At 41.2% G+C, this 18,728-nt stretch overlaps 1 protein-coding gene across 1 annotated transcript in view; it reads right to left on the bottom strand.

Annotated features, from left to right (window-relative positions):
• Positions 1-18,728, bottom strand: part of LOC137261882 (gamma-aminobutyric acid type B receptor subunit 2-like) — a 156,393-nt gene that overhangs the window by 46,203 nt on the left and 91,462 nt on the right. Inside the window, exons 4-5 of the mRNA XM_067799689.1 lie at positions 17,734-17,874; positions 5,245-5,427 (exon numbers count right to left, since the gene is read on the bottom strand). Coding sequence (XP_067655790.1) covers positions 5,245-5,427; positions 17,734-17,874 — 324 coding nt within the window. The remainder of the gene's footprint in view (positions 1-5,244; positions 5,428-17,733; positions 17,875-18,728) is intronic.

The following is an 18,728-nucleotide window of genomic DNA, read 5'->3' as shown; positions in this document are numbered from 1 at the left end:
ATATACGGCCTTTTGATAACACTAAATATAATTCCAGGTATTAAAATGAAATATGACGCAAAGAGGCTGCTGATGTAATTCATCACTTAAGTAATGCATGATTCACTTTTTTTTATCATATCATGGCCTTAAAACGGACATCAAACTGATTGTTCGTTAATGTATTTCAACAAACCTTGAATATACATCTTTGTAATTATATCATACCAATCACTTGATATACCCCTTTTAACAGTTTTATTTCACATTTGGCAGATTCTCCTCAACTTTCAAACACGTATGACTATTGATTCGCAGAACATTGCCACCACCCTAGTGTGTGTAATACTCATTGCTATTTCTTCCAGTGACTAATCGTTTGATGAAATTAGTACCTCAACACACCACCTGCGGGCCCATCTGTTCGGAATCTGGGTCGATATGTGTATTTCCGGCGGATTATCGAGAAGGTTTATTAGTCCATGTTGTGTAAAGAGAAGACTACCTCTTCCGGCTGTTCTCCCATTACGTGGTGTTACTCCGCAGACATTACCGGATGTAACTTCTCAAGTGTGAAGCAAGTAGCATGAAGATGACAGTCCCGATGGGCAACTGTCAAAAACTCCCCGATCTTACACAGGCGATGAGAAACCTGGCCGTCAAAAAAGCATAACGAAGACCTGATAATGCACTTAACTTCAGTCGACTTGGGAATGAATGGGGAAAAAGCGAGACGAAAACAGAATGAGATTCGCTAGTTACACACATGAAACAAAGCCAACAGGAATGCTTTGAATGATGCTTACTTTAGCGAAGACAGATTTCACCATGTCTGGCAGAGTTCCAGCTAATTCCACAGGGGGTAAGTAACCATATGTACGATTCACACGTTGTATCCAAGCCGAGGCTCGTACTCGGCTGTGGCTTGAGATCAAACACAAAGCTACCTAACTACATAACGAAGTCACAGCTGATGTCACACTGACAAATACAGACTGACACATGTTGGATGGCTAGAGGGACATCAAACTGGACATTAGCTCGTAGAAGTAGAGTACAGGTGCCGAGATATAGCAGGTCAGAAAGAAACAGAGAGAGAAGCAACGGAACTAAGACTTTCAGTCGTAAACACACACACACACACACACACACACACACACACACATTGGTATGATACGTCAGAGAGCCAGAGAAAGAACCTACAGCAAGACCTTGTTGGTATGATAAGTCAGAGAGCCGGAGACAGAACCTACAGCAAGACCTTGTTGGTATGACTTACAGAACCTACAGCAAGACCGTGTTGACATGATAAGTCAGAGAGCCGGAGACAGAACCTACAGCAAGACCTCGTTGGTGTGATAAGTCAGAAAGCCAGAGACAGAACCTACAGCAAGACCTTGTTGGTGTGATAAGTCAGAGAGCCGGAGACAGAACCTACAGCAAGACCTTGTTGGCATGATAAGTCAGAGAGCCGGAGACAGAACCTACAGCAAGACCTTGTTGGTATGACTTACAGAACCTACAGCAAGACCTCGTTGGTGTGATAAGTCAAAGAGCCGGAGACAGAACCTACAGCAAGACCGTGTTGGTATGATAAGTCAGAGAGCCGGAGACAGAACCTACAGCAAGACCTCGTTGGTGTGATAAGTCAGAGAGCCGGAGACAGAACCTACAGCAAGACCTTGTTGGTATGACTTACAGAACCTACAGCAAGACCTCGTTGGTGTGATAAGTCAAAGAGCCGGAGACAGAACCTACAGCAAGACCGTGTTGGTATGATAAGTCAGAGAGCCGGAGACAGAACCTACAGCAAGACCTCGTTGGTGTGATAAGTCAGAGAGCCAGAGACAGAACCTACAGCAAGACCTTGTTGGTATGTTAAGTCAGAGAGCCAGAGACAGAACCTACAGCAAGACCTTGTTGGCATGATAAGTCAGAGAGCCGGAGACAGAACCTACAGCAAGACCTTGTTGGTATGACTTACAGAACCTACAGCAAGACCTCGTTGGTGTGATAAGTCAGAGAGCCGGAGACAGAACCTACAGCAAGACCTTGTTGGTATGACTTACAGAACCTACAGCAAGACCTCGTTGGTGTGATAAGTCAAAGAGCCGGAGACAGAACCTACAGCAAGACCGTGTTGGTATGATAAGTCAGAGAGCCGGAGACAGAACCTACAGCAAGACCTCGTTGGTGTGATAAGTCAGAGAGCCGGAGACAGAACCTACAGCAAGACCTTGTTGGTATGACTTACAGAACCTACAGCAAGACCTCGTTGGTGTGATAAGTCAGAGAGCCGGAGACAGAACCTACAGCAAGACCGTGTTGACATGATAAGTCAGAGAGACGGAGACAGAACCTACAGCAAGACCTCGTTGGTGTGATAAGTCAGAGAGCCGGAGACAGAACCTACAGCAAGACCTTGTTGGTATGTTAAGTCAGAGAGCCAGAGACAGAACCTACAGCAAGACCTCGTTGGTATGATAAGTCAGAGAGCCAGAGATGAACGTTCAGGATGAAGGGAAATAAGGGATCGAGAAAGTAAAACAGAATCAGAGGTTCAGATTGTGACAGAAAAGATTCCGAGAGACAGAGGCAGTTAAGACACTTAATGTCGATGTAACCTACGGGGATGAGTAAGTGTTATACAGCATCCGTTCGATCCGCCTGCCACAGGAGATGGAGAGTAGCGCGCTCTGTGATGCTGAGGTGGCATTTTTCATTTTCCTTTTTTCATAATCAACATCCCATAATTCAAACGTAATTTCATTTCGTCGAGGTGCAGGCCAGCTGTTATTAAATTATTAAAACAAATGTAAAAAAACTGCTTTATCTTTCTGTCATGTAAACGACTTGTGATATTGTCAATGCTATTTTGATTGCTTCATGCTGAGGGTGAAGGCTTAAAATGGGATTCGTTGCAATGTTATATCACTTTTTCTAAGCATAAGTTTTCTCGTTCATCATGTCCATTACGATTGTTTAAAGACTGCCAGAGGAAGATCAGATTACAATAGAAATACTAACATGTATTGTGACGTAAAGGCAACCCTGGTCGCATGAAATAAGTGTCTGGCAAAGGAAAGTTTGGGGCAGTTGTTGTTCGGTTTATGAACACTTGTGAAAGACCTATTGCTATCTAAATGAACAATTTCCATATGGTCAGAGATTCTCAAATGCACAATTAGAACGTACCTGACCCTTCGGAATTCATCCAGTAGCTGTTGTGTGACAAAGTATGCAGCGGCCCTGAGATGTTGATATCAGGGATAAGTACGTGCACGTCAGCTCAATACTGCAAGGTACTGATGTAATAAAAACAGTAAGGCTAGTACGTGAATACGAGATTGTTTGTTGAGCCATAAAATAATCCGAACCAATAACAGCAGCCAGTAAAGCAATACAACGGTTTGTTGATCTGTGAAAGCAACCCATGTTATTTACGTCAGTCAGGAAAATAATCCGGTTTGTATCGCAGTGGCTGACAGAATCGCATTCGCGAACGGGATCCTTTCTGGTTCGAATATAACAAGGAACGTTATTCACTTGTCAGACCTTTCTGCAGAAGTGACAAATCCAAAACATATAATACCACTACAAAGGTTGCCCGTACAAAGGTTTCCACAGTCTGAGTTGTGGTATTGCTGGACTACACTTCTATACTTGAGAGTGGCACAAGACTAACTGCATTCGCTTACTGACTTTTGCTCCACATCTTCTTGAAGCATTAACGTTTGTTGTACTAGGATGTTCTACTAGGATGCATCTAGTAGGTGTTAAATCTGACAACCCGACTTCCTCGAAGAGGAACAACAAAATCATGTCTATCACACTATGTGTGATTTCCAATAATGCTAGTGAGTACGTAGTTGTGGTAGGTTGTATATGGACTCTTCATAGGTCAGTAAGAAGATGCCACACAACTGAAGACCTCGCTAGAGAAATTTTGAAAGCTGGGTCATCTGAAGTCAGTCGCCTCATTGCAGCTCCTCTGCTTGGCAGACAGTGGTACTGTAGAAAGAAATCACGAAACAGATATCCCCAAACAACCAATAGATCGACCTTCAGATCACCCCTGATGCTAGGCGTTGGCAGATGATAAAGACATGAACGTGAACTGACTAATAATTTCTTCATTGTGAAGACATTTCAGGGCCATTACTTGCTAGTTCATCATTCACTTGATCACATCGACGGGGCAAAAAGCAACCCTGGAGTGTCGTTACAAACAGTAAAAGATGCAATGTCCATAAAGTGTTTCATGTCATCAGGTCATATATCCTCAACTTCGACACTGAAAGGAAATTACGCAATGTTCCAGGCAGCAATAAATATCGAGAGGAATATCTCAAGCATCAATCAAGCTTCATCATCTGGAGTTGAAAGTTCGGTGTCCAGCCGAGCGGCTGCCCGTAGCTGTCTGTCACATTTGCAATGCAAGTCAGATGCAGTCTGGTCTGTTCACAGACAAACCGCAATGTAGGTTCATTTTTCATCTGGTAGAGGTCGTGTAAGGAGGGAAAAAAAGATTTTCAAACTGCTGTGTAGAACATGGTAAATTTGGTCAATCACGGCCTCAGAAAAGGGTAACGTTCACTCCATCAAAGAAGCTGCAGACCATAAGTAATGAACTGGTGCAACAGAGGTGATGCAATCCTTCATGTCCTTGATAGATTTATGAAAGTGCCAGGCACATTTGTTACAATGCCGTCCTTATGGATGACTACAAAGCATCATACCAGCCACTCAACGTGGGTATTTTCACTGTGTAGTGTTCCTTGACGAACAGCGTCGCAGAATAACCGTTGGAATATCATCAGTCATTGTAATTTGACTTTGAACAGGTTTCTGCAGATAAAGAATTTCAAAATGCCCAGTACAGAGCGCCCGATACCAAGGGCACTTGCACTCGATCGAGTAGGAGTCAACAAAGTGAGCCTCAACGAGTAACGAGATCGCGATTCACCTACACCAGGCTACTGGAATCCTACTGTTTTTAGGATTCGTGAACATGCACCTAATCCACACTCGCTTAAACATGTTATAACACACCTAACAAATAGACGCATTGCTGTCGGACTTTCAGATGAGTTCAGGTTCCGTTTGGATTTCTGAATGTGATGACACCTACATGTTTACTGTGTTGGGGAGGGGTTGTTTTATCCCCACCTGGATAACACGCCAAATTGAGGTTGGTTATCATTTATAGACAAGCATTTAAAATTAAAACGTCACAGAGAGCCATCAGTAAGAATTTGGACTCACGTAATTGTACTTGGGTGACCCTTTGGGATCAAACTGGAAAAGCGTCCCCACACGTGTCCAGTTGAAGTTCCTTAAGAGCGCCAGTCTCGCTGGATTGAAGTCAGAGTCACTTGGTACCGTCCTGAAGAAGAATGGGTATTTATCTCTCTCAGACAGCAGCGGGTTCGTGTCGGCGTAGGAGAGCTGAAGGAAAAATAATCAGCGTTAGATTGGGGGAATAATCTGGAGTAAAATAGTTTTTAACACTTTGTGCAGTGTTGTACTTTAATTACGACTTTTTGTTAATACGGGATGTATTCCCCACTGAAACCACCATTAGCGTTTAACAACTAATGTTGGGGTAGGTGTCTAGCAAATTCAAACTGTTGTCTAAAATAATGATCAGAGGATCCCGACACAGGTAGGTAATTCAAAACTAGAACAAATGGTGTTGTAGGTTTTTCATCACCTGCCTCCATAAACTGTCAGTAGAATGACACAAGCAACAGAGGTTATTGTACTGGTGACCAAGAATAATTTAAAAAAAATATGTAACACCGTCATTGGTGGTATTCAAGAATTAAAGTTAACTCTGTTAATTCTCTTTCAGAGCTGCCCGTACATGTTGTAGAATAGCAATGCCATTGATATCTAGCCCTTTGTATTAACCACAAGGCCCCATCACAAACTACAACATTGACACGAACTTCGGGATGAATACCATGCATCTTTATCGTCGGCAGTAAAACAATTAGATTTGACAGTATTGTCATCACAATAACTACTGCAATCAATATACATTGAAAGAATGATAAATAACTGAAACGTATTCTCATTGATCACGAGACATTACACAGAAACTAGTAGACCGGAAGGTATGACAAGCCACACGTTTGGTGAATATGATTCCCACACACTGATCTCAAAAGAAGGCGCCCAATCTAAAACCGATCACGATGCCTTCTTGTCCACAGATGTTACTGCTTTGCGCGCAGCTGTGTATTACTGACCCACAGAACTAGTCTAATGACTCCCGTGAGACCTTTCAACGGAAGTAATTTAAGATAAAGCTGCTAAACATAATTACTGACTACTGTTGAAGCCGATCCCAATGTTCTAAACTGATAACGTACTGCCGGCCACCCATGGGACTCCGTCCCACATAAGCTTATTCGGGAACATTTAAGTAATCCCCCATAAAAACACTGATATATGCAATTTTCTCATGTCCCACAGGGCGCTGCCAATGTGTAGACCTATGTATTTTTGTTTCAAGCCAGTAAGAAATGTCTTTCATGTAGAGACGAGGTCAGCACATGTACACACGGTTTGTTCATGTCATGCTGATTCGTCGGCGCTCCCTCGTGGCATGGTGTCGAATCACAGGAGTATGCATCGTGTTGAGAGAAGTTTCACGTATACATTTTTTCAAGGCTCCAATTACATGGTTATCCGATAATGTTGTTTGGGTTGTAGAAATTTCACGGACCTACTGGCATGTGATTACATTAAAACTAGGAAAAACACAACATAAAGGCTTAAACATGTATATTACACAGAATCACCGGGTACACCTAATTATTCGGAGTGTGTACGATCCGGGTTACAACTGGTCGTCGACAGTAACTCTGAAAGGATCGGGTGGTCAGGGTCGTTGACGTGGTTGACACATGTCAGAGCGTACATCGATGCTCATGATATTTACAGACTGTCGCCATATAGCCGGTATATCGCTTAGTCCAGCGTAAAAATAAACTCACTCACTCACTATTCGGTTGTGTCAGATCATCCGTACCGATTATATACTGTCGTTACATATGTGTTTTCGAATATTGGAGTATAATTGGCCTCCTGTTTGTACCTTTCAAACTTATTCCGAACAAGCAAGTCTGTTGTGTTATGTAATTCTGCAAAGGTCTGTCTGTGCGACATGTATATGTGGAAGACCAATATTTCGTTTTCACATCATGACCATTCCAGCAATCGGATACCCATGAATTAGCTGGCACTCCCCAGAAAGAGATTTTGTTTTGAGTAGTCATTCCAATCATTCCAATTCAAAATTTTGAAAAGTCACACCACAGGGCCTTGAAGCGAGTTGGAAACAACATGCCAAGGTTTTCTGCTCCTAAAACCCCGACCCTCCAACACTCTCATTCTGTAAAGACCGCTATATGTTACACGACATTCTTATCAGTATTTGAACATGATGTCATTAGGAACAAATCGTATATCTGTGACATCAAAAACTACTGCTGCGGTCATAAAACACACGACAAAACATAACTGTAAACATATATATTCTTAACCAGAGACCTGTTGCAGACAATGTTTCTCTGGTGACGTTCTTGTTGCAAACACTTCTGCTTGCAGTGACGGACAACGAATTCTGAAGTGCCTTAATGAGAAGAGCAGCAATTGGTTGCTCAAAGCATCCGAAATTGTATTCTCTGGTTTATGTTTGTCAAACGTGTCGTATTGTGACCTCTGCAAAGCACCATTAATGCCACTTGGTATTAAATAATCAAGATTATTTGTCTTGAATTGCAATGTAGCGCTGTAGTATAAAAACGACCGAGTTCAAAATTTATGAAGACAAAACACGCATGTGTGTTACTCTTTTAGATTTGTTCTTGAGAGCTGTGGTAATCAACGCTAATAGGCAGCAATAACATGGATTGATTTCCAGCCAGTTAAATACACTCGGTCCATTTGTATCGCTTTAACTTCACCCCATTGATGCTTTAGATTTAAATGGCTCCTCCCTCTTTGATGGATTCGGCATTCCGATTGAAATGTTGATGCTTCTTCCACATGCCACAATAACATCGTTGACCATAACACACTCATGCTCGGGGCTATTCTTCAGGGAAATTATGTCAACGTTAGAATGTTAGGCGTTGCCAGAAAATCTGAACAATTAAAGTTTTCAATGAATAGTGATAGAGCTCTGTCACAATAAACTGATGGCCTTCATCCCAAGAGAGAGGTTATCAGCTGTAGCTGAACGCTGAAATGCCACATTCACTCGGCTACAAAAGCGATCCTTCCTCCAAAGTCCGTTGTAGTTATTTTCAGGAAGTGCTGCTTTTGGCATGCTTTGTGCTCTTGTTTCCATGTTCTATCTACACATCCCAAAGCGGATGGCAACAGGGAATCGACGTCAAGTCTGATGGTGATAAGCCCTAACCAAACCTCTCTAACACAGACGGTGAAATGAGATGTGTTATCATAACAGAGAGTCTATCACGTGCACTGTAATTCGTCTATCGCACAGCCACGGTATTGGATGTACACACAATACCACACAAAGGATAGTGTCGCAAACCAGATTTATTGGCGCGTGTTGTAAGTGTAAATGCACTACAAGAAAGCTATGTATACAAGCGCAGCGTTCCCGACCTAAGTGATACGGGGCACGCAAAGTGATAATTCACTTGCCGGTGGGCTCGGAGTCGTCACTGACTCATAACGGGTTTGCTAATTGGCGGCTGTCTGCCTCGGCTTCACCTCCTACCAGGGAGTCTTCGCAAACAAGTCCTATTGAGTCAAGTCCCCATCGGACGCACTCTCCTAGACGGTCAGTATTTTCCATTCCGGTATGGACCATGGTATAACCTTATACGACGGTGGCTTAATTCGGTGCGACAAGCCACCTGTCCGTACTCTGGATGGGAACGCTATATAATGACCCAGACTCACATAGATCAAGAATACAAGATGATCTTTGATGGGCTCGACAGAGCCGCAAATTATTATTAGATAGCTGTTAGACGAGCGGTAGAAATCTTATTTCGGGCTTGCCTATCCTGTCATGGCGTGTCTTTGACTGGTTCGTTACACTGGTATGCACTGACCCAGTGGGTACTGTCATTGTCGTGCTAAGGGCAAGACGGCGACCAGACAATTCGTTTGTAACTTACTGACGTCGGATGGGACCTGGGGATGGTCACAGTTAACATTGGAAAATTACATGAATAAGACATAATCTATTCAGGACTGAAAATAATACATATAATACATTTGGTACTGCTGTCAGTTGAAAAAGCAAACCTCGACTTCAGGTAGGGAAATATGGATGGTAGTATTAGTTCGTATACCACCCCATATCAGACGAAATCCCATACCGGCTAGAGTTTGTTCCAGGGTAATGAAACAGGAATTAGCACAACTGACTGAAACAGGAGTCAGTTGGTCCTTGGCAAGTACAGACCAACTGCTAAACTAAACGTGGGGGTCTGATGTGACAAAGAATCAGTCATAAATAAGGCTTTATTCAATTATAAAATACCCTTTGTTGACAATATTTTGAGGTCTTATAATGCAACATGTCAGTGTAATAAAATACTGACAATGATTAGGCACAGATTCCTGTTGGTCCACCCGTAAAAATCTGGGTTAGAATTGACTTTCAATAACCCATGCATGTTGTAGGAGGCGACTAATGGCATTGGGTGTTCAGGTTCGCATACCTGGTTCACACATATCATCTCGTATGCCAGTTCATACGATGCATGGCATATGACGATGTTCATGCTGTTCAACACTGCATTGTCTGATCTAAACTTAGTTATTTATAGACAGTCACCATAGAGCCGGAATATTGCTGAGAGCGGCGTAATACTAACTCACTCGCTCACTCACTATTGTTGGAGTTAAGGGAAACATAGCTCTAAATATTATTATCAATAGATCACTGATCATTTGTGATGGCACCAGGTGTTTTCGAACTTTTTGCTTTGTGCCGGGCACATATCTCCAGAAACATGCTTTGGAGAACCCTTTTGTTCCACTCTCAAGAGGAGGTGGGGTATCCTAGTGGTAAAGCATTCGCTCGTCACGCCAAAGCCCTGGGTTCTATATACCACATCGGTATATTGCGTGAAGGCAATTTCTGGTGTTCCCCGTCGTGATATTGGTGGAAAATTGCTAAAAGCGGAGTAAAACCAAACTCACCCATTCACACCACTTTCCGTAGAAAGATTCTCGATTTCCAGATACACTAAAATCCTATGTCAGTACTAATGTTTTTACCTCAGAGAACACGGTTATTGCCTTCCGACTCACTGGTGTATAAGAATGTATCAAATATTCAAATTCTATTTCAAACAAAAAACCCACAGTGGTTGGGAAATGTTAAGCTTCCAGGACTTTAACCACGACACAATTACCTTTCTCTTCCAGAAGTCTCTTGGTCATCAAGGGTTTTCATTATTTGCGTCGACATCAATTTTGAATAGAAAAACATATTGGATTAGGATGGAAAGGTGTTGAAAAGATGGGCCAATCAATCGAACAGTATCTTAGGGACATGTGGTAATTTCCCTTCGGGTTCGAGCCTCTGCCATGTGAATATTTAACAAGGTAGCCGCAAGGTCCGTTTCTCTTCAGTCCAATATGAGGGGCGAGGCAATACACCTACAGCGTCATGCGTGCAAAACGTACAGGTTACAGGATGTAAATAGCCACTGAATAGCTCACATATATAACACGTGTCAGAGATGGTAATACCCTCATCATGTTTTTTTCTTCAAAATTCAATAATATGGGCATTAAATAGAACCACACGGTCTCTTGGCAAGAAAGCTCAATCACCAAAATGACTGTCTTTTGGGCGCTTCTTTTGCTCAAGGAATATTACCCAGGGGCGTTTGCTGGACGCACGTCTTTGCTGGAATACATTGCAACTGACTCCAGTACCACAACGTTCAAGATGTTCATTTACGTTTTAAAAGTGTACAAAGATATATTTACGTCATAACTATAAAAAAAGAAAGACAAACAACTGAAGTCACTTTTCGAAAGTAAACTTAACATTTTAAATCTGAAAATCTGATTCTTTTAACATGGTTCATGAAATCATACAAAAAACCCCGAAAACTTGTTTGAGGAGTATAAATAACATATATGAAAAAAGCTTCACACATTATGTTCAAATAAAGTCTCTGAAGCGTGGGAAGACTGTGAACAAATAGTGAAAAGATGAAGCTTGTCAACAAGCATGTGAGGATGTGAATAAACTTGTAAAGCAGTCAGAATACACATGGTGTGAATAGATTAATATTGTTGTAACAAGACCATTAAGTCTGGGGGAATTGCAACACCTTTAAACAAACTGCAGTAACCAGACATTTTAGGAAGTGATTGAAGTGCAGTTAAACTAGATGTACCTTCGGTCATTGCTTAACTTAAGGGCTACATGAACTTTTCACTTCAAGTTTTGAAAGTTTTATGTCAAGCAATATTAATGTATATTTAATGTAATGACGAGTGGAACGTGTCTTATCTTGAAGCTGTTTTCAAGGGCTGAGTGCACAGCAGCAAATGGCGTGATTCAATTCAATAAAACTGCTTATTCTTCTTGCTCACAAGCACACCAAGAGTAAATATTTTATTGCGAACAGAAAGAATTTATCGCCTTGCGGTGAGGACATCAAAGGCTTGAATATTGGTATCTGTTCAGTTTCCTGGTAATATTCACAGAGCGAATACTTTGATATTTAGGTCAACAATGGCTCAACAAGACATTGGCGGTCATACATACAGAATGAAGCTTCAAAGCTTAACGAATGGTTAATAGTATGAACATATTTAGCAAAGGTTGGGTTCTACACTACAACAGGGCGATACTCCGATTTCGCCTCATCATGTTCACCACCAACAAAACCATCCACAGTTACTGTGTATTCCGATCACCCGATCACTACTTTTACCGTGACAATAGCCCGATCACCCCTATAATCCATTACGTGTGTTTAAGGACATCTGCTGGCATCCATACATCCGCGGCGTCGATTTAATGTCATTTGCTGAAGTCTTGTCACCGAAAAAGATCTAATACAAATGTCTAGTCATAACTAAATCAATGCCCTAAGGCAGTAAATCAACGAACTAAGGTTTTAAGTGACGACCCATGGCTGTTTAAACTACAGTGGAAGCTGCCCAAACCGGCATCTGTCCAATCCGGCAAGTTGTCAACACTGGCATAAGATCTCAGTCCCATTCGTGGCTTGTACGTTTATCATCAGTTCTACAATCCAGCACATTGTCTAAACCGGAATAATTCTTCAGTTCCAATGAGTGCCGGTTTAGACAGCTTCCACTGTACATACCATGTGACACCCGTCCAAAGTGTCAGTTGCAGGTCAGTCAGTCAGTCAGCCGAAAACAGCTTGGTGACAACAAAACCATATAATAAATCGTCGACCAGCAGTACAAAGTCGGTCTGAAGTAACACATGGTCACTTAGATGTCCTTCCATGGCGGCAATGGTGTATATATAACGTTACCGTCAGTAATCAAAATAAAATATCAGTTTTGGATGTACCAACTCTTAAACGTCAATGTCGTGAGATTGTAGCTCAAAGAAAATTTATCATTTGGACAAATGTTTGCTGGAAAAGTAAAAGGAATGTCAAGCAAAATCTTAGTTTTTACCATGACCTTGATGTTGAAATTGACATGCTGCTTTCATCACTGGTTAATCAGGAGTTTGGGTGATTAGATCTCTTCGCTCGGGTGAAATACTCAAAATTAATTTTGATTCAACATGAAAACTCAACCAAAAAATGAATTTAAATCTGTTTCAAAGGCTTTTCAATTAAGTGACATGTGTTGAAAAACTCTGCAGGAAAAGTTTCCTGGAAATTTTAAAATCCACACTGATTTATTTGCCATATGGCGGCGCTGGAAATACAAAACCAGCCTGTACTTAAATATTTTCAGAGGGTTTAGCGCTGTTTATTGATTTATCCCCGAAGTTTGAAATTAAACTGAACAGCATTAGAATTCCTGAGATGATGAACATCATCGCCCAGCTCCTCTCTGATTTTTTTCACGTTCAATTATCGTCCTTAGCTAACAGGATCCGCTAGTCGTGAGTTGAAAACCGGATGATGTTGCTCAGTTGTTTTTAGTTCGTTAGATACACGGATTTTTCCGACGCGGAAAACGCCTGATCCTCCCAGACCTCCTGCTTGGTCACTGTTTAGCACTGCACGCACCAGTATTCCAGCTATATGGTGGCTGTCTGAACCGGACAATTCAGTGATCAACAGCATGAGCATCGATGTACACAATCTGACTGTGATGACATGTGTCAATCAAGTCAGCGAGCCTGACCAGTCCCTGGCATTACTTTGTGGTAATGGGGGAGGGGCGGTGGGGTAACCCACGCCGAAGACCTGGCTTCGATTCCCTTATGGGTACAATGAGTGAAGCCCATTTCTGGTCCCCAGCCGTGGTATTGCTGGAATATTCCTAAAAGTGGCCTATAGGACAATTCTCAATCCCTCACTCAGTCAACTGTCTCTGTCCGAGAAGTGAATGTGTTGAATGATATAATGTAGCTGTATCTAAAGAATACTGGTATTTTGTCCAGGATCTCGATGTCCTATTCGTCAGACGTATACATATGTAACCAATGTCTGTCTGTATACGTCGTGACGTGAGATCATGGAGTGCTCCATTATGGGAAGCACTCTTACGGCTTTATCATTAACGTCACCTGATGACGCCGTAAATACAGATCCGAAAAATAGAGAAACACGTGTTAATGTATGATAAAACATACTCTGCTTATCAAGCAAAAGTCGAGGTAGGATAACGTCGATCACAAAACCGTCGCCAAAAACGACTTCACTAAGACAGCAAAGAACGACGGGGTACTATGAATCACGATGAAGTTACGCTGCATGTCTACCAGCAATATTCCAGGGGGAACATCAGAAATGGACTTCACGCATTGTACCCATGTGGGAAATCGAAACTGGTACCATAGAACGACGAGCGGAGGCTTAACCACAAGACTACTCCATCGCCCATCTTTGAATTAGAAGGATCTTACGTTATTTCGTGTAGCATGTGTTGTGACTAGCTTCATTCGCCCAAGACGACAGAGGTTATTTGGGCAAGGTGAGCACCAGCACCAGCACTAGGTACACAGGTGCATCACAAGCTAATGGACAATCCCCAACGGATTCCATATCATATCACAGTCGCCATTGGTAGCACATGACACACAAGAACTGACACACTAGTAATATATGGAGGCGTTAATGGAGAAGTCCTAACCCCGCAGAGAACTTGCCAACATTTCAAACACGGAAGACTGTACATGCTCTGGGCCAGTCTGGTCACCTAGTTTCGAAATTCAACCTTGGTCTCGTAGCCTTCTGTCTTTGACCGTGTCTCAGAAAAGCACGAACACAGGCGATAATTATACTATACAATGCTAAAAATATTTACACATCGTATCTGACTGTTGCATTTGGTCAGAGTATTGTTGGATGATGTTTGACCAGGACTGAATTGTTTGTTCAATTACCGGCATTCCACCGTTAGGGCAAGAAGGCAGCGGCTTTCGTTTTGATCTGTTTTCTTAGTGTATAGAGATATATAAAGTTAATACCTAATACTCTCTCTGATCCAGTCTAAAGCTAATGCCCCAATACGAACGTTAATGCTACATGAATTACTTTATTGATTTGTGTTATCAGGCAGCATAGCATAAAGACATCACAGGCGGAGATGGCATGACGGGAACCTTGCTAAATGTCTCTGTTAGATATAAATACCATCTTGCTTCGAAAAACAAACAAAATATAGAACACATACTCCCGAATCCCTTCGACTAGTGACATTTCCGAGGGGTTCATCAACAGAGAAAGTGACTGCCGATGGACGTTCACTACTCTTTGTTTTGACGTTAGAGTGACTCTACCAATGAGAATAACAGTATGGTGGTCTCCAGCAGTATATCTCAGTCACAACACCAGCGGCAATATACATGTGGTAACGGTTGAGAAATTGACGTTAACATGACAAAACTTCAATGTACATGAGATTTACATACTCATATCTGCAAGTAACGGGCAATGTGCACACAGTAATAGCATGTTTTTCGTCCTTTTGGCGACCATCTTGGATTGAAAAATGGTCGACATTTGTAACTGTTTTCAAGATTATTCTTTCTATATCACATGCAAAGAGTCAGAGTCCAGCTCACAGAACTCTACACCCATTGATCATTACAATAAACACCGAAATGATGTAAAACGGTCAGATATTATCAAGACTGGATTCTGATTGCCGAGACGTACAAAGCCACTTACATAATATAACCTACATTTTAGTCAAGAATAACATTCCTTCTTGATATATTTATCAATACCAGCTGACATAGTGTAATAATGTAAGCCTCGTTTCTGGATAAGTGGTTCCTATGAAGAGCATTCAATGAGTACACATAAGTATTAAAGTTAAGAGTATGCAACAAGCTGTTTATGAAATCTCTTAACGATTGCAACCGTAATCCCTCTCACAAGACCATTGCAAACCGAAACAATTTCGTTCAAGTGAATTTAAGTGTCATATTGCTCAGCTATCGAATCAGGACTGAACGTGTCTCAGTGTGGGATGAATGCCTGTTGTCGATGTTATTCATAACTTAAGACCCTGTAATGCTGAAGAAGAATTATAGCCCCTGAAGACCACCATAGACTCCTACGTCACCAACTTAGGTTTCACTGCTGCACAACTTGCTTCATGTGTCTTACAGAAAAAGAATCAAAACGACTTCAAACAAACTCAAAGACCTTGTAGCAATAATTACCCCGTCAGCTACTCTCAAGGCTTTTATTACAGAAAAACGAAGTCAGAAATAAAACACTGGATATTTTTTTTCTGAAATATTAGTGTTCACCATACCATGTTTCAGACGTCAAAATATGGCCAGAGGGAGGGAAGGTTTTTTAATGCCAGAATGAAGCAAGAAAATGAGAGGGTTTCATAATTTGATCTGAAGTCATGAAACATGAATTTTTTTAAGTCAAAGAGAAAGCACATTCCAACATTTACATGCAAATCATTCCTAGGATTAATGTGTATTGTGTACATCAATCATTAGGTGTCACACGAGGTGCTCTATTTAGGAAACGAGTGTATTTACATGCCGGCATCTCTAATCATCAATACGAAGTACCCTAGTCAGGAAGTGAGTGTATTTTCATGCCTGCATGTTGTTAATCAATCATCAGATATCACATAAGGTATCCTATTTAGGAAGTGAGTGTATTGACATGCCGGCATGTCGTTCATCAATCATAAGATATCACACAAAGTGCCCTACTTAGGAAGTGGGTGTATTTTCACTCATGCATCTCGTTCATCAAACATAAGATATCACACAAAGTATCCTATTTAGGAAGTGTGTATATGTTCATGCCGACATACCGTACATCAATCATATGCATAAGATGTCACACAACTACCCGATTTAGGAAGTGAGTGTTTTGACATGGTGGCATGCCGGTTATTTCGAAGCTTAGTAGTATGTAAATTCTCGTTTATGACACAATCAGTACATTGCATATATATCACAGCAGCATATTTATTGAACTGCCTGGAAAACCAGTACTTGATAGCATTGCTATCGTGGTAACATAATTAAATCAACCAACACGACCAGTTAGTATAATTTATAATTATTAACAATATACTTCGTAAAATATTTGTGACGGTTCCAGTCTGTGTCAATGCATAGGCATATGAGCATGTATTTTATTCTGCATCTATAAGCACAGTATTACAAGTTTGCTCGAAATGCCGTGGACATATGTGTCCAAGTGGGTGAGCAAAGTTGTATGCCTCAGTTTAACTATTTGATGGTCGTTGTTTTCAGGGTTTGGTTTTAGTGCTTTTTGTATCAAACCAATATTTGCGACTTCCTTTTCTTATTTTTGTGTGTGATACTTCCTTTATCTGACTTGCCTTTATTGGTTATTTGGGCATTGCTATTGTGGTATTGCTTCATAAGTAAGTGAATCTTTTGTTTTTTGTTTATATGAACACAACGGTTTCGTTTTTTCCCCCATTTATTCATTATTATCCCCCATAGAGCCACTACATATATAGCCACATATAGCCACTACATTTTATCACTGCGCGTAAGTAGAAATGATCACAATGCCAAACTCTATTGTTCCTACGAAACTTGCAAGAGATTACGATCTCGCCTTTTCGAAAAGTGGGCTCAAAGTAAGGAAATAAAGAGTCTCGTTTTTCTGCTGGATTCCAATGGGCACAAAAGGCGATACTGTGGTGAAACTTCTATGAATGAATCACTGAATACCAGTTATATATGACACAAGGTGTTAGCGAAAACCTAAAGTACGTGATGCAGTAACATTAATACTTCACGCATGTGAAGCAAATTGTAATACTGGATTATAATGCAACATGACCTAATGGTAAGAATGTCATTCTGGCGTCATGATATTGTTTCAGACAACGTACTATGAAGTGTGAGTTAAGAGACGTTTTTGAAACAAACACTTTTGTATGAGTCCATTCCTGGAGTCCCCCGCCGTGATATTTCTGGAACATTGCTGAAAGCGACGTAAAATCATAGTCATTCACTCAGCCACTCACTCAGTCAGTCACTCAGTCACTCACTCATATAGTGTACATAAATGAATAAGTGACTTTTCTGTAAAACGTAAGTGTACATACCTGGAACATATTCCAGTATTTGGATATCTGAGAGATCGGTCCCGTCACTTGAAAACAAGCGTCCCCGAAGAGAATCACCTTGGTGGAGTTGTGGTCATCCATCATATCGAAGAAAACCCGCGTCGCCATCGCCATGTCGCACTGAAAGGTGAGAAACATCGTATAGATGATGCAGAATGACCCATCTCACTTATCAAAGGTGGGAAACGTATGTGTGATTAAAATGGCATTATCTAAAAAATGATACCTGAAAATTTTGCAAATTATGTATGAGACACCAGTGGACCGATAATGACAGCGTCTACACATGTAGATATACGGGGTTGGTTAGCTCATGTGCCTTTTTATCGTTGCTACATATTTGGGTGAGCACAGTATGTATCTGCTAGTCTTAAGTTATAATACAGATATATATTATTTTATTTGTTGCAATTCTTGAGTCATAAGTCAATTCAGATCAGGCAAATTAGGTCTATAACGCTGAGCCGGGGTGATTTACACATGATTGTGTTGAAAATTGAGCTTACATTTCGGAAAATGTCTTTATAAATTGTTTGGTCACGTGACACTGTTTGTATGGTTTTCATTTAAATCCGTTAAGGTAGTTTTGAATTTGCTACGGATAAAGGTTCGGTCATTTATTTCAAAATTTCAGCCATGCCATTAAAGAATCTGAAGCCTTGTGACAGGATTCCCAAAAATAGCTTGATGCTAGTATGCAGGTTGAATTTATGAAAACGTTATACCATAAATAGTTCTCCGTTATCTGTTTCAGAATGTCCTTTTCAACGATATCTGCTCATCAACAACGTATTAGAAGCATTGCCGGCGATAGGTGTTGCATTATGTACCCCACTGCACTTGTAATTGGATTCTCACGAAGTACAGCTCGCATTGTTTGATCTAAGTTACGGTATAAGGGCTTTTCAGGCCGTCAGCAGCTCAGAGTGTCTGATCTAAATTACAGTATTAGGGTTGTTCAGTCCGTGGTTTGG

Source organism: Haliotis asinina, chromosome 14, assembly GCF_037392515.1.
Source record: "Haliotis asinina isolate JCU_RB_2024 chromosome 14, JCU_Hal_asi_v2, whole genome shotgun sequence".
Taxonomy (NCBI): domain Eukaryota; kingdom Metazoa; phylum Mollusca; class Gastropoda; order Lepetellida; family Haliotidae; genus Haliotis; species Haliotis asinina.
This window is presented reverse-complemented; position numbering and strand designations above follow the sequence as displayed.